This window comes from Lytechinus pictus, chromosome 12 (genome assembly GCF_037042905.1).
Source record: "Lytechinus pictus isolate F3 Inbred chromosome 12, Lp3.0, whole genome shotgun sequence".
Taxonomy (NCBI): Eukaryota; Metazoa; Echinodermata; class Echinoidea; order Temnopleuroida; family Toxopneustidae; genus Lytechinus; species Lytechinus pictus.
The window spans coordinates 28,971,930-28,987,790 of NC_087256.1; the positions used below are offsets into that span (position 1 = coordinate 28,971,930).

Here is a 15,861-nt window from a genome sequence, read left to right on the forward strand (position 1 = left end):
AGAATTGTGCATATCACTGTTTAAAAATGTCATAACTTTATTTTACATCCGATTTTGATGAAATTTTCGGCGTTTTGCTAGTTTGATTTTTCTCAATTTATTCAAATCAACATTTTTCTGGATTGGACTTGACCTTTAACTACACATAAACACTGTGTTCAGATTATTCCCTGCTTACCGGGACATCCCATGGGATTGAGTGGTTTTGTAATTGTTTCAGTCATTTAAAATGTTCATTTTAACTTCCTGTAGCTTCTTTGGGATTAAGACAATCACTTAGGCATGCGTGTGAACGATATGCATAATAAACTAGGTTTGTTTAATCATCTAATTTTCATTGGACTTTTTTGTTGTTGCCATTTTGTGACTTTGGAATCTGAAACCACGCAAGTGATGTGAGGGGCTGTAGCCTCTCTGTGACTGAACCAATTACTGTGAGGGAGCGAATCGAAGCGACCAAGCCCAATTAAGGGATCGGAGAGACCAAGGGGAGGGGTGTCGCCCCCTACGGTAGGGAGCTTTTGCATTTTTGGATCTACAATATTGTGTAATCTGGCTCATCTCTTGAGAGGAAACTTTTCAGCCACAAATATTATTATAGAATGGCAACCATGCATAAGTAATTACAGACGCATGGCCAGCCATGAACCGGTAATTACTACACAGCAAAAACTGTGGTGTTAACCGGTGTACATAGAGGACCACACCAGTTATTTTACACCGGTGTTAAATTGACGGTGTTATTTTAACACCCATAGGTGTTATTACAACACCTTGGGTTGTTACATTTACACTCTTTGGTGTCATGTTCAATCTCTAGGGTGTAATTTTAACACCTCAGGGTGTGGTCCTCTGTTAACACCAACTGGTGTCAGTTTTAACACCACAGTTTTTACAGTGTAATGCATTGCATGGTTGTAAAAAAAAAAAGATTTTTTGCCAACAAACTTCCACCATTCTATAAAACAAATGATACACAGGTTTGTTTGTACATCGGTAGGACCAGGGACATACGGAAACTATGAACACTATAGTCTAAACTCACTCGGCTGTGCCTCATGGGTTTAACAGTTCCATAGCTACCTTATGCTCACAAAACCTACTGATGCACTCACATCTGTGCATCATTTGTATACTGTACCTTGGTGTGTTATGATTTGCTCAACCAGAATACAAAAATGGATAATTGGATATATTTAAAAAAGAAATAACATTAACAACTGACACACTAATATATGCACCCACCCAGATCCATATTCACAAAATCCCAAAATCTGAACGTTCAGTTTTTTTTTAGGGGAAATTAAAACTTCAACAAGTAGAATGCCTCTGGCGGTCTCACCTGCTTCACGCGCTGACTTTGAAAACTACTATAAAATAATTATTCACAAAAACCACCATTCATATAATGATACAATACTACGTTCATTGACATTTGACCTTGATCAAGTGACCTAAAAATTGTTAGTGATACTTGATTACCCCTATATCCACATTTTATACATTATATCTATAAACTTTGGAAGTTATGACACCAATCTAATAATTACCTCTAAAATGGCCAAAGTTCAATGACCTTTGACTTTGGTCATGTGACCTGAAACTCTCATGAGATGTTCAGTGATACTTGATGACTCTTATGTCCAAGTTTTATGAACTAGAACAATGTACTTACAGAGCTATGATGGTAATTCAACAAATACCCCCAACATGGACACAGTCAATTGACGTTGGTCATGTGTCCTGAAACTCGCACAAGATGTTCAGTGATACTTGGTTACTCTTATGTTCACGTTTTATGAACTCGGCCAATACACTTACATGGATATGATGGTAATTCAACAAATACCCCCAACATGGCCAAAGTTCATTGACCTTAAATGACCTTTGACCTTGGTCATGTGACCTAAAACTCAGACTGGATGTTTAAAGATACTTGATTGCTCTTATGTCCATGTTTCATGAATCAGATCCATAAACTTTCGAAGTTATGATGGTAATTCAACATATACCCCCATTATGGCCAAAGTTCATTGACCTTTGACGTTGGTCATGTGACCTGAAATTCGCACAGGATGTTCAGTGATACTTGATTACTATTATGTCCAAGTTTTATGAACTAGACCAATAAACAATCATAGTTATGATGGTAATTCAACAAATACCCCCAATTTGGCCAAAGTTCATTGACCCTAAATGACCTTTGACCTTAATCATGTGACCTGAAACTTGCACAGGATGTTCAGTGATACTTGATTACTATTATGTCCAAGTTTCATGAATCAGATCTATAAACTTTCAAAGTTATGATGGTAATTCAACAGATACCCCCCATTTGGCCAAAGTTCATTGACCCTAAATGACCTTTGACCTTGGTCATGTGACGTGAAACTCAAGCAGGATGTTCAGTAATACTTGATTAACCTTATGTCCAAGTTTCATGAACTAGGTCTATATATTTTCTTAAGTTATGATGACATTTCAAAAACTTAACCTTAGGTTAAGATTTTGATGTTGATTCCCCCAACATGGTCTAAGTTCATTGACCCTAAATGACATTTGCCCTTGGTCATGTGACGTGAAACTCAGGCAGTATGTTTAGTAATACTTGATTAACCTTATGGCCAAGTTTCATGAACTCGGTCCACATGCTTTTTAAGTTATGCTGTCATTTCAAAAACTTAACTTTCGGTTAAGATTTGGTGTTGACGCCGCCGCCGTCGGAAAAGCGGCGCCTATAGTCTCACTCTGCTATGCATGTGAGACAAAAACTGGACAATTCAGTTAGAAGCTGAACAGTTGGCAACACTGGTAATGTTAACATGTTTTATGTTCTCCCTAAAAATACCAAAATAATTTATGTGCTTATCATCATCAAATCTAAACGTAACAGTATTTTAAAAATAAAAAAGAACCCTTTTCAGAAATAAAATTCCCACCCATGATTGTAGGCTCATATAAAAAGGAATAATGAAAAAAAAAGAACACACACACACAAATAACAGGCAGATTTAGGATATGTTATATTGTATCTGAAACAACGTGGCATGCAAAGCCAGCTACCGATGAATAAATTAACATTTTTCAACGAGTGATTAAAAGGAAGAGGCTAACATTACAAAGGTGTAATAAAAAATTTAAAGTTCAAGTCCACCCCAACAAAAATTTGATTTGAATAAAAAGAGACAAATCCAACAAGCATAACATTGAAAATTTCATCAAAATCCGATGTAAAATAAGAAAGATATGACATTTCATATTTTCGCTTAATTTCACAAAACAGTTATTTGCACATCCCGGTTGGCATGCAAATGAGGGAATTTATGACATCACTCACTCACTCTTTCTTTTGTATTTTATTATATGAAATATGAAATCTTCTAATTTTCTCCTCATTTGTCCTGTGAAACAAAGTTTTATTTCTCCCTGAACATTTTGAATTACCAATGCTTAACATTTTATGGTTCAGTCAAGTTTGTCCTTATTGTCAAATCTGCAAAAATTGAAATAATGTATAATTCGAATAACAAAGAAATTGTGAGTGAGGGAAATCATCGATTCTCTCGTTTGCATGTGACTAAACTGCGCATAACTATTTTGTGAAAAATAAGCGAAACTTTAAAATGTCATAATTTTCTTATTTTACATCTGACTTTGATGAAATGCTCAGCATTATGCTTGTTTGATTTTCTCTATTGATTCAAATCAACATTTGTATGGGGTGGACTTTAAAAAAAAACACCCAGGGAAAAATCAAATTCGTGCAGATTAATATAACGCATGTTGTTATATGGGATGAAACTAAAATGGTTTTCAAGTAACTTATACATTTTTGAAGCACTAAAATATTTTTTGGCGAGAAATTTACTGGACTTCATTTTTTAACACATCACCGATAGAGAAATAATATAGAAAAAGGAAAGTAAAGACATCATCGGCCCATCTAATGAATATTCACGAAGACGTGCATAAAACTGTTTTCACAAAATATTCCTTAACTCTAAAATTCTTAAAGTCAATAACTTCGTTATTTATCATATTTTAATGAAATTTTCAGCATTTTGCTCGATTAATTTAACTCTATTTCAAGCAGGGAGTATCCCTTAAATTTTGTCAGCGATTTTCACTCTTTACCAGCTGATCATATTTGCTTAATAAAAACATTCAATTGTGAAAGGAGAATAGTTTATACGTGGCTAAATTTACTTATTTACTTATTTTCATGTTTTCTATTTACGAATTCCGAATTCAAGAACAATTTGCATTGTAAAATTCATTGAAAGTATTTTTCTCAAATTTCGTCAATTTTGTCAATTTCTATTTGCCGATAATTTGATCAAATATTGAGCTGGTAAGAGGTGAAAATGCATGGAATTTGCATATTCATGTTGGGGCTTATTATCATTTGTAGCATCAAACATTAGGATTTTTACATCAACTAAATCAAAATATGGTGTGAACTCTCATGTAACCAAAAAATCACTATAATAATCATGAATATTATTGGTGAACAGCTATCATATATTCAAATACTTAAGAAGTGTGTGGAAGAAAAAATGGTTCCCTAATTTGCATATCATTGTTATAGCGCAAGCAAACAAAACTTCAAAATGTCATACATTAATTTCTTATTTAATATCCGATTTTGGTGAAATTTCCTTGATTAAATCATTCTTTAATACTTCACAACACATACAAATTAACATTGAACAATAAAGTATATCAATCTTATATGTACGGAGTTATTATAATAACATTAATATATCTTTATAAATCAATTAACTTTCTTTAACATAATGAGAAATGCGTGTCCAATAATAGAAGCATTCAAAATTAATATATTTAACTTTCAAATCAACTTTGCAATTGCACATGATTAATGTTATTTATCAAAAAATAAAACAGATTTATTGGCAATAATCACTGGAAATCATAATTCAAAGGCTAAATTTGTAAATCGGTCAAACAATAATAGGATCGGGCACGGACACACTACCCCTATAGAAACACAAAATTGATAAATTAAATGACCGGAAATACATGTAGATCCCCCAAACACATTAAGCGGAGAACTCGTGATGCTGTCCTACTGTGAGTTCGGTCTAGATGATGTGAAAATGCGACTGAGTTGCATTTCATGATCAATGTAATAGTTATCTCTGAATTATGGAATCTTGAGCGATCCAGGGGGAGGTGGATCGGGTATAATCTGCATGAAAATAAGTTAAAGGGGAATGAAACTCTTGGAGCAAGTTAGCTTTTGTGAAAGCAGAAAAATCAAAGAATAAGATCAACAAAAGTTTGAGTAAAATAGGACTAGCAATAGAAGAGTTATGAGCATTTGAATGTCGAGATCACTAATGCTATGGAGATCCTCCCATTGGCAATGCGACCAAGATCTATGATGTCACAGATGAACAACTCTCCCCTTTTGGACACTGAAAATATACCCCAAAATATCTCGTTTTGCTCATTCTAACCATATGACAAACGATTCATCAATTATATAATGTTGTGAAACCTCTGTACTTGTCCTCTCATAAAGAGAACACCTCACCTTGTGATAGACTCTATAAAAGTGAGAATATAAGTGAAATAAGTACTAAAGTAATGAGGGAGTTGTACGTGTGTGACATCACAGATCTTGGTCGCATTGCCAATGGGAGGATCTACATGGCATTAGTGATCTCGATATTCAAATGCTCATAACTTTCTTATTATTCATTCAATCTTCCTCAAACTTTCAACAATGTTTCTTTGATTTTTCTCTTTGATATGGATTCAGCTGGTTTCAATGGTTTCATTCTCCTTTAATATATCAAATTCTAAAATAGCAACCACTACAACCTTTGACTACAACTTTGTATATAGTAAATGAAATAAATTCAATTTCTTTCACACCGCAGCTGCACACATGTACATTTAAAAACTTCCACAATCAAGGCATGTCAAATATAAAAACATTACTGAGTATTCTACAAAAGTATTCACTAATGATGGTTCAATTTTTTTTTCATTCACTCAATGAAGAAATATTGGATGTATATATGAATAATAAAACACCTCATATGCTCACCTTAAACTATTCTCAAACAAATCAAATCCTATTAACTTTTACATGAAAAGAATGTATGTGGTGTTTGAATGTGTAACATAATGTCTGACTATACTCTAAATACAAAAATAGGTTCAGAACTTCAGATACATTATAAAAATATTAATCTTCATTTTCAATGTGATATGCATATGAAGGACATATGAACGATGCTCAATATATAATATTGAGTATAGTAGACAGTACTGTATGATGCATCACTTTCTCTTTGGAATAATTTACCATTAATTTCAAGAAATATTAGAGACATTCAAGTCTAAACTGAAGTCTTATATCAGTTCTTGGCACCAAGACCCTCATCCAAACTCTCATTCTTTCTATTTTTCTTGAGAGCCTCTGAATAGAATATTTCAAGATAATGTCAATATAGTAATGCTTTTACTTATTATTAATTAATATTACCATAGACAGTACTGAATGTATGCTTAGGGCTAGAAGCTCTCTGCTCAATACAAATCTCTGAACTCTGTACCATGAACTCCATCATGGGGGTTGATACATGTACAACAATAAGGTAAATCCTTTTTGTTCAACAAGCGATAGAATAAGATAATACAGACTACAGAGTACAATATTATATCTCTAGACAATAGTGTATAGGAGGTATATCTACTGATATACCGAACTGAATGCAATCTATGACCGGAAGCAAGCCGCTCGCTATCAATTTCAATCTGCTTAATTGGAATGAGACAATGATGCAATATTTTCAAAGGAATGTTCATGATGAAATGAAACAATGAGCAATAGTGAAATGTTAAGGCCATATAAACTGGACCTTGAGATAAGCTAAATGGTGAGTCAATAATACTTGAACCTCATCAATTACTCAACAAACATCCAAACACCTGTTTATGTGCACATGACAAGTAAACTACACCTCTTACATTTATAATATGTACTTGTCTATGACTAGCATATTTACAGAAGGCTTTATTGTATGCCCACTTCAGTAAGAAAAGTAAAAATTAAATAGATTTTAAGCAAGAAAGTACACAAATATACATTTGACAAATTTATGGAATCAGAAGTGCTAGCGGAGGCCAAGTGGAAAAAAAGGGGCCACTGCTTGACTTGATATAGAAGGACAGATGACTAAGGTTTTTGATTTCGTGTTCAACATGCATTAATTAAAAACTGTCATTTTTCCTAAGTAGCATTTTTGGTAGTATTCTGGAGTAAATATAATAATAATATACTCTAAAAAAGATAATGTTCTGTTTTCATATTTTTCTATGAACTTGAATATCACTGTATGAGATGTGAGAGGCCTATATACAGGTACATGTATTTACATATTTACTTGGATATCATCAGAAACCAAATGAGTTGTCGACTACACAAAGTCAAAATCCATGCCTTAGATCTACATTATTTCAGATATGAAATTTAACTCCCAAAGTTTTCATAAGCCTTAATAACCTAATCAAATTATTGTCAATCCCACTTGCATCCAAAAGCCAGTTTGAATTTTATTGTTTATCAGTTCTTTGGTTATTTTCTTTCATAGTCTAATGATCTTTGAAATAATGTCTTTTCCTCTTGTGCCCCCCCCCCCCAATAAGATCATCATTAATTCCATATGATCGATTGCAGAGTTGATCTATTTGTGATTATTGAAAAATTTGCAAAAGCCATTTTCAAACATAATTATCTTTGACCTCTAGGCTCAAAACACCCTCTAAGATATTTTCCCCTCCTATAGATGTTGTGTCTATGAATCAAATTTGAAAAATTAAATTCTGGTCGAATGGTTCTCTAAAAGACATTAATGAGTTGTGCATTCACAGCCGTTTGTCACTTATTCTATGCAGCCAAGATATTTGCATAGAGCAAGTACATTTAATGGGAAGACTAAGAATGCGAGATGGAAATTAAACACAAAATTGAATACCAGTACATGGTTTTCAGAATACTGATATATTTGGTGCCTAGAAAGTTACAATGTGGTCAGCATAACAGCCAAAGATTTTTTATTGCATGTACATGTAGTCAAACGGCCATTTCCAAATTATCTAAAATTACAAATTTTCACATAAATTCTAGAATATCAAATACTGTCATGAATAATATATTTTCAAATATTGCTACAATACATGTAGAATAAGCATCTCAAAGATTGACCTTTGGCACAACCTCAAAATCTGATTTACATTATTATCAATATTCTAAACAATTCATGTATATGCACACATGGGAGTAAACTATTTACACATATGTATTGTCTCCATGACCTTTAACCTTTGACCCCATAAGTATAGCCAGATCATTGTAACTTGGATAGGGATTCAAGTTATAGTGACCACTAGAATTTTTTTTTGCTTGTATACAATTAAATTCTGGGACAAAAGATACTGTCTCCTGCAAACAAGAACCAATTTTAAACTTGAACCTTCAAAAGGTTTTGTTTCTCAATTATCCGTTTTCAGGTAAATATTGACCTCAGTAACCTTTGACCTAGTGATGCCCCAAAATAAAATAAAAATCTTATTTCCATACATGCACCAAATTTAAAATCCATCCAAAGTCCTTTTTTTAATTTACAATTTACATGTAAATCTTTGTGAAGAATGAGCCATTTCAAGTAGATATATATATATATGTATAATGACCTGTGTGCCCTTGACCTTTTATATCCCTGAACTCATCAGATCTTTGCTTCTAATGAGCCAAGTTTGAAAGTAATTCATTTGATACATAATATAATCTGCAGGTTAAGGCAAGAACTAAAACGGGACAAACAACCAAGCAACAATCAAGTGAGCACAGAGGTATGAAAATGAGCGTGATTGTCCTGATATAAGAATTTTTATTCTTCTCAAGATGTTTTTAAGCCGAGGGGTATCCACTTATACCAAATGTGGATCCCTCCATTTACTCAACTTTATTTTATTGAAAAAAGAGTTATAAAGGTAGCCTTGCAAATTGTTTTATCGAGAATGGTATACATTTTGTCCAATTTCCATTGTATATATTGTTATTGGTTAATATGATTATCACGTTATTTAGTTTTTACCATAAACATTTATTTTACTTTTATTATATAGTCATATTGCTTGCAATGTATATTCATTTGCATTGATTTGTATGGTTATCATTTTATATCTGTGTAATTATTTCCTATGCTGTATCACTGAGTTGAGAAATGAAATAAAATTGAACTTGAAAAAAAAAGAAGTAAATTTATTTGAGCTCTGGAAGGTTTACCCATGGCAATAACAAGAATTGAAAGGAGTACCGTCACAGTATGAACACCAACAAACCTCCTATAAGAAAGCTGACTTAATGTTTATTAGCATCATTTCATACTGTGGCAATAGTTGATCAATTCAAAGAGGCTACATTTGATATCCCTTGATGCGATAATTGCCTCCATCAACAATCATTACAATCATATTCTCTTCGTCTTCAATAACAGTCATGCCTCTCACGTAATTAAAACCTTCTCCAAAGTTACCAAGGAACACTCCTTCAGGACTATAGGCTATGGCTGTCTCTGTACTCCAGCCCCTCATGCTGCCACTCTGGCGGACAGTGACATAGATATTGTCATTCCTGTCCACAGCCAAGCCCCGTACATCCCATGTCTTCTGGTTATGATGGATATCAATCAGTCTGGTGACTTCATCCTTGGTAGGGTCGATGACTTGAATGCGGTGGTTTCCATTGTCTGCGACGACTATTTCTCCTTTGGAATTCATAGCAATGAACCAAGGTTTGTCAAACTGCCCTCTTGTAGCACCAGGTCCACCCAGAACAGCAATATGTTCTCTGAGTTGGTTAAAGACAAAGATACAATTCTTTTGGCAATCTGCAACATACACTTTGCCTTCCTTGTCACATGCTATTCCTGTAGGTTGAGAGAGGATTCCCTGGCCAAATCGCTGCAAGAAGGTAGAGTTAGTGAATTCAAGGACACATATTTGTTTCAGGTCGGTGACGACAAAGGTCTTCCCAGTGTAAGCTATGGAATATGGATCAAGCTTTGGAAGTGAAGGGTCAGATGGTGGCAGGAACTTCCCAACTGGATTGAACTGCTTGTCCATGATGACTACTTGGTGGTTTCCTTTGTCTGTTATGTAGAAGTTGTCATCCTGCTGAATGATATCATGAGGCTGATTGAAGTTACGCCTTTCATTGATCTTCATTGCTCCTCTTGGCTTAGCTATCAGGTTTAGAGGACTATTCTTCACAGGATTTCCAAACAGCTCTACTTCAATCCTGTACTTTCCAATGTACTTGGGTGTGAAGCATGATTCAGCGAAACCAGCTTCTCCTTGTGTGAATTCGACTACACCTGTAAAACTTCCAGGGGCTGAGACAGTGCCAACTAGAGAAGATATATCACAGGACTTTACAGGAGAGCCGACAGCATCTCTGAGAGCAACCTTAATCTTGACTTCTGACTGGACATCGGCTCGGGATGCTGACAAAGAAAGGGTAGTCTGATGGCTATTTGGCACTGGCTTTGTCAGAACTTTGCCTAGATTCTCCCTCTGGATAGCGATTTCAAGATCCTTATCCCACTGAACTGATATCTGACTGTTATGGCCTGGAGCAAGAGGCACATCTTGCTGCAACACGTTAGTGAGTTCATTCCACAGTTGCTGCCCAGAAGCTGTCATGACAGATTTGGTCATGCTCGAGTCCTCTCCAGCATGATGTTGTGAACCAATCAGTTCAGAAATCTCTTTTCTCGCACAGGTTAGCATTTCAAGCTGAGCAATCAAAGCCCCTTCTTTCTCAGAGTATTTCTTTTCAATTTCTCCATTCATTTTCACATGGGCTTGGGTCATCATCTTCATCAACTTATGCACATGATCATCTGTTTCACGTTTAGCCAATTTATAATTTTCCCTCAGATCTGTTCTTGTCTTCTCAAGAACATCTACAGCTGTGAAGATTTCTTTGAGTTTGTTCTTAGCTTGACCAATCAACTTGGGCAGTGGATCCCCCATTACTTTTAAGAACTCTTCTATGAGAACTGTCTTGTGAGACCTATGACTAACCTGGACACATTCTTCACAGACCGGGGACTTGCAATGAAGACAAATTTGGGCGACAGGTTTCTTCAAATGCTCCTCGCAAGCAGCAACTTCACTATCCTGCATATTCATCATGCTCTCAACAAACTCACAGAGACTTGCGATTTTGAAGTTACTGGGAAGTCCCTTTGCACCTTCTGCTGGAAGCGGCTGTGCAACACGACATTCTGGACAGCAGAGTTCCCCATTATTGGCAGCTATCCATTTTTCAATACAATCCTCACATACCACGTGTTGACAAGCCAGTGTCTTTGGATTCTTCAGGATGTCCAGATGGATTGGGCACATAAGATGTGTGTGGAGACCCTCTGTAATCTTTGGTCCATGTACAGGGGAAAGTGGAGTGGCCATAATGTGATCTGGTTTTCTGTGACAAAGAACAACACAGAACGCAGTTTGCTGATCAGATGTGGATTACAGCAATGTAAACACAACACATAACATGCTTGAAAGGATGCTCTATTAAACATACATTATGGTTTATACCACTATGTGTGATCTGCAATTCTAGGGAGAGTCGAACAGTTAAAGGTCAAGTCCACCCCAGGAAAATTATGACTTGAATAAATAGAGAAAAATCAAACTAGCATAGTGCTGAAAATTTCATCAAAATCGGATGTAAAATGAGAAAGTTATGACATTTTAAAGTTTCGCTTATTTTTCACAAAACAGTTATATGCACAACTCAGTGACATGCAAATGAGAGATTCGATGATGTCCATCACTCACTATTTCTTTTGTTTTTTATTGTTTGAATTATACAATATTTCAATTTTCACCAATTGGACATTAAGGACCAACTTAACTGAGCCATAAGATGTTATAACAACGGTAATACCACGTGTTCAGGGAGGAATAAAACTTTGTCTCACAGGACAATGAGGAGAAAATTAGAATAATTCATATTTCCTATAATAAAATACAAAAGAAATAGTGAGTGAGTGATGTCATCAGTTCCCTCATTTGCATACCGAACAGGATGTGCATATAACTGTTTTGTGAAATTAAGCGAAACTTAAAAATGTCATAACTTTCTTATTTTACATCCGATTTTGATGAAATTTTCGGTGTTATACTTGTTGGATTTTTCTCTTATTATTCAAATCAACTTTTTGCTGGGGTGGACTTGTCCTTTAAACAGTCATCACTATCCGATATATACATGCATCACAGAAAACAAAGCCAAGCCCTATAAAAAGACAATACGTAGTTCTTGCACCTGCAACAGGGACAGATTAAAAAACACAGTAAATGTATTGAAAATGCCTGTCTAATGACAATTAACAGCAGTGAGGTCTTTGTCAAAACAGAGTGAACTGGAACAGCAATTAAGTCTTGCAGGAGCTGACGAAAAATTGTTGTTTGTCCTGCGTCCAGGATGAAACTGCGGTTTTGACTCAACCAATTTTCGACAGACCTCTTGGTTGTGCTTTGTCATGAAGGCATTTGACAAATTTTTTTTAATGTTCTTGAATCTGTTGTGGGTTGTGGAAGCAAAAACTTCCTGATATTCATGATGAAATTCTTTACCAAATTAACCAACATATACAGTGTACATGTAGAATCACACAGAAGATATTTTAAATCAGTCCTTGTAAACGCGATAACTTTAGTTTATCTTAACCTAGGCTCATATAATTTGGTGTGTATGATACTAGCATGGATCCCAGGAAGCCTTTTGATTTTGAGGTTAAAAGGTCAAGGTCACAGTGACATGTTTTCATCTTACCTCTCTGAAGCCTTTGTAAACACGATAATTTTAGTTTAACTTAACCTAGGCTCATATGATTTGGTGTGTATGATACTAGCATAAATCCCAGGAAGCCTAATAGCCTATTGATTTTGAGGTCAAAAGGTCAGAGATCAAGTTGCCACCTTCCACTTTTCTTGCTTGACCAATAACTCTATTTTCCGCGTCACAGGTGGGCGTATTATGTGCTCGCCCAAGCGACACTCGTTATTATTACCATCAGTATTTATTTATTATTTATTTATTTTTTTTTTTTTTGGGGGGGGGTTGTACATTATATACATGATGACCACCATGATACTATAAATGAAATGTACATGTAGGTCTCAATGTACAGTATTTGCCAGGGACAAGGTGTATGTACATGTATATTAGGCCTATGATTGAATCTTCTCTATATTGAACGATTCCATTAAACTGAAATGTGTGGTGTGGTGGACTTTCAGAGAAAAACGTTTTGGATTATTCATACATGTAGCCTATAACGATTCCGAGTCTCATAACATCAATAACCAAATTGGAAGAACACAATAAAAGTATTTACTTATTCAATCTTTTGCATGGACTCAAAGCCTTTCGAATAGTATACATGTACATGTATATTTTATCCAACAGCATTCATATCAGTGTTGTGTGCAAGACCAAGGCCAAAACCAAATCAAGGCCGATACTGGTGTTATACAAGTTAAAAAAAAAAAATCAAAGACAAAGACAGGCATTGGACATCTACATGTACATTATCTTTTCAGAATAACTCTGCTCTAGCCCCTATATACAAAAAAAAAAAAAAAAAAAAAAAAATATCATTCTGATATCCCAATTTTCCTAGTTTTCTTTAGAAAAATGAAAAAAACCCAAACAAATCAAGAATTCCCGTAGCCTTGACTCTTAAACAATCTTCATGAATTCCCCCTAAAAAGTCCGTACTGAGTCTGGATCAAAATGATGCAGACTTGGGAATAAATGAATAGTCCATACTCCATACTACATTTCAAGAGTGCAGAGAGGCAATAGTTTGGATTACATACATGTATGTAGTAATAAAGTGTGTAGAATTTGTTTTCTGAATTGAATGGGGGATCGGGATGATTTCACCCCGCAATGCTCAAAATAGCCATGGGGAAAAAAAAGAACCCTGGAAAACCCCATTTCACTGCAATGTTAAAGCTCATCCAATATTCTAAATTTAGGCAGTACATATAGATTGTAAAAAGTAGCCTTGGAAAATAAAAAATTGATTTCTTGCCTGCATTGGATGGTATGCACACTGGACAGTACACAAGAAAAAAAAAAGGAATCCTTGACCACAGAATCCGCCAAATTTCGGAATCCCACTCATGGAAGATAAAATTGAGTCCTAATCGATGCATAATAATCCAGAATCCAGATTATAATGGTCCTCACTCCTCAACCTTTCATGAAAATGCCCTATCCAGATAGCATCCATAAATTCATGAAAGGGGTATTACATGTAAGTTTAACACAGTACTTGTAGTTGTACATTCTAAAGTCTAAACCCTTGGAATTAAAAACAGAGAAATGACATTGTCCAGTACACACTGATTTATTGAGAAAGTCTGTAATTGTACAATGTAAACCTATTTTTACTATGTCAGTGCAGATCTAGATCTGGTACAGTTTCATTTCATCAACTAAACCTTGTGAAAGCATGAAATCTAGGCTGAAAAACATGTACACCAGGATCACAAACACAGATAAGCACATGTGGGACAATGCATTATTACTGATTGGAAAAAGACACAGCAAATGGCTCGAATTCATGCTAATTTCTCAGCAATTACACTATTTCTTTCAGCATCCTTTGGCACACATCTTCTGTTCGTAATGTATACAGACACATGGGTAGTCTTTTTATTGGATTCTGTACGAACTCATAATGAAATTGATACAACTGGCATTATCTTGACTGAGTTGACTCAGATCTCGCTAATCAGAACCGCAATGCATCATGGGATCGAAAAGGGGGCTGTTAGCTAGCTCTGCGCACGCGCACTGTCTGTAGTGCGCGGAGCTACATGTAGCTTGATTGCTGCCTTTTCGATCCCATGATGCATTGCGGTTCTGATTAGTGATACATGTAAACCTTAAATTAGTGTCGAATAGTTACATGTACTGTATGTATGTTCTTTATGCATGTCTTGTTTGTATCATGCAGAACACACATGCACAGACTTGATGGAATGATTGGGCACTTTACATACAATTCTTATAAAACCTCAACCTTGAAGATTCTTGTAGATTAAACTTGTGTGTGTTACAACTAGCATACATGCATCGGAGGAAGTGTAATTTGTACAGCTCAGGTGCTTTAGCGCAAGTAAAATTCCTGCCTCTCAACAGAACATGTATGTATAATAAAAGTTAGCATGACTGACATCATTTTTTCCAGTAGCCAGATTGAAGACTTCAACTTCAATGAACCATAAAAATATTGAAAAGTTGAAAACATAATTGTAAGGCAACCAATTAAAGGGCGTACGGACCGGTAGCCATAATAGGCCCACCACAAGTCCTTAACTTCTCATATCTGCCTATGTTCATTACCCATAGTGCAATATTCTGGGCAGTGTAGTCTTGTAATCACACTTGAGTAATAATATAGTCAATACATGTACATTCATATCACAATATCAAGTACTTGAATACATCAATATCACAATATCAGCAGTACAATTAAAGGTCAAGTGCACCCCAGGAAAATGCTGACTTGAATAGAGAAAAATCAAACTAGCATAGTGCTAAAAATTTCATCAAAATCGGATGTAAAATAAGAAAGTTATGACATTTTAAAGTTTCACTTATTTTTCACAAAACAGTGATATGCACAACTAGGTGACTCAGTCGATGATGTCCATCACTCATTATTTCTTTTGTTTTTTATTGTTTGAATTATACAATATTTCATTTTTATAGATTTGACAATAAGGATC

The 15,861-nt window shown here is 35.1% G+C and overlaps 1 protein-coding gene across 1 annotated transcript; it reads right to left on the reverse strand.

Annotated features, from left to right (window-relative positions):
* Positions 1 to 3,004: 3,004 nt before the first annotated feature.
* On the reverse strand, positions 3,005 to 11,523 carry LOC129272376 (RING finger protein nhl-1-like). The gene has a single exon (XM_064107578.1). It carries the CDS (start codon positions 11,509 to 11,511, stop codon positions 9,454 to 9,456), a length of 2,058 nt encoding a protein of 685 aa, XP_063963648.1. The 5' UTR covers positions 11,512 to 11,523; the 3' UTR covers positions 3,005 to 9,453.
* Between the last annotated feature and the right edge of the window lie 4,338 nt (positions 11,524 to 15,861).

What these genes read in the sequence shown, in the direction of transcription:
- LOC129272376 (XM_064107578.1), bottom strand. Translation starts at nt 11,511, where the DNA reads ATGGCCACTCCACTTTCCCCTGTACATGGACCAAAGATTACAGAGGGT.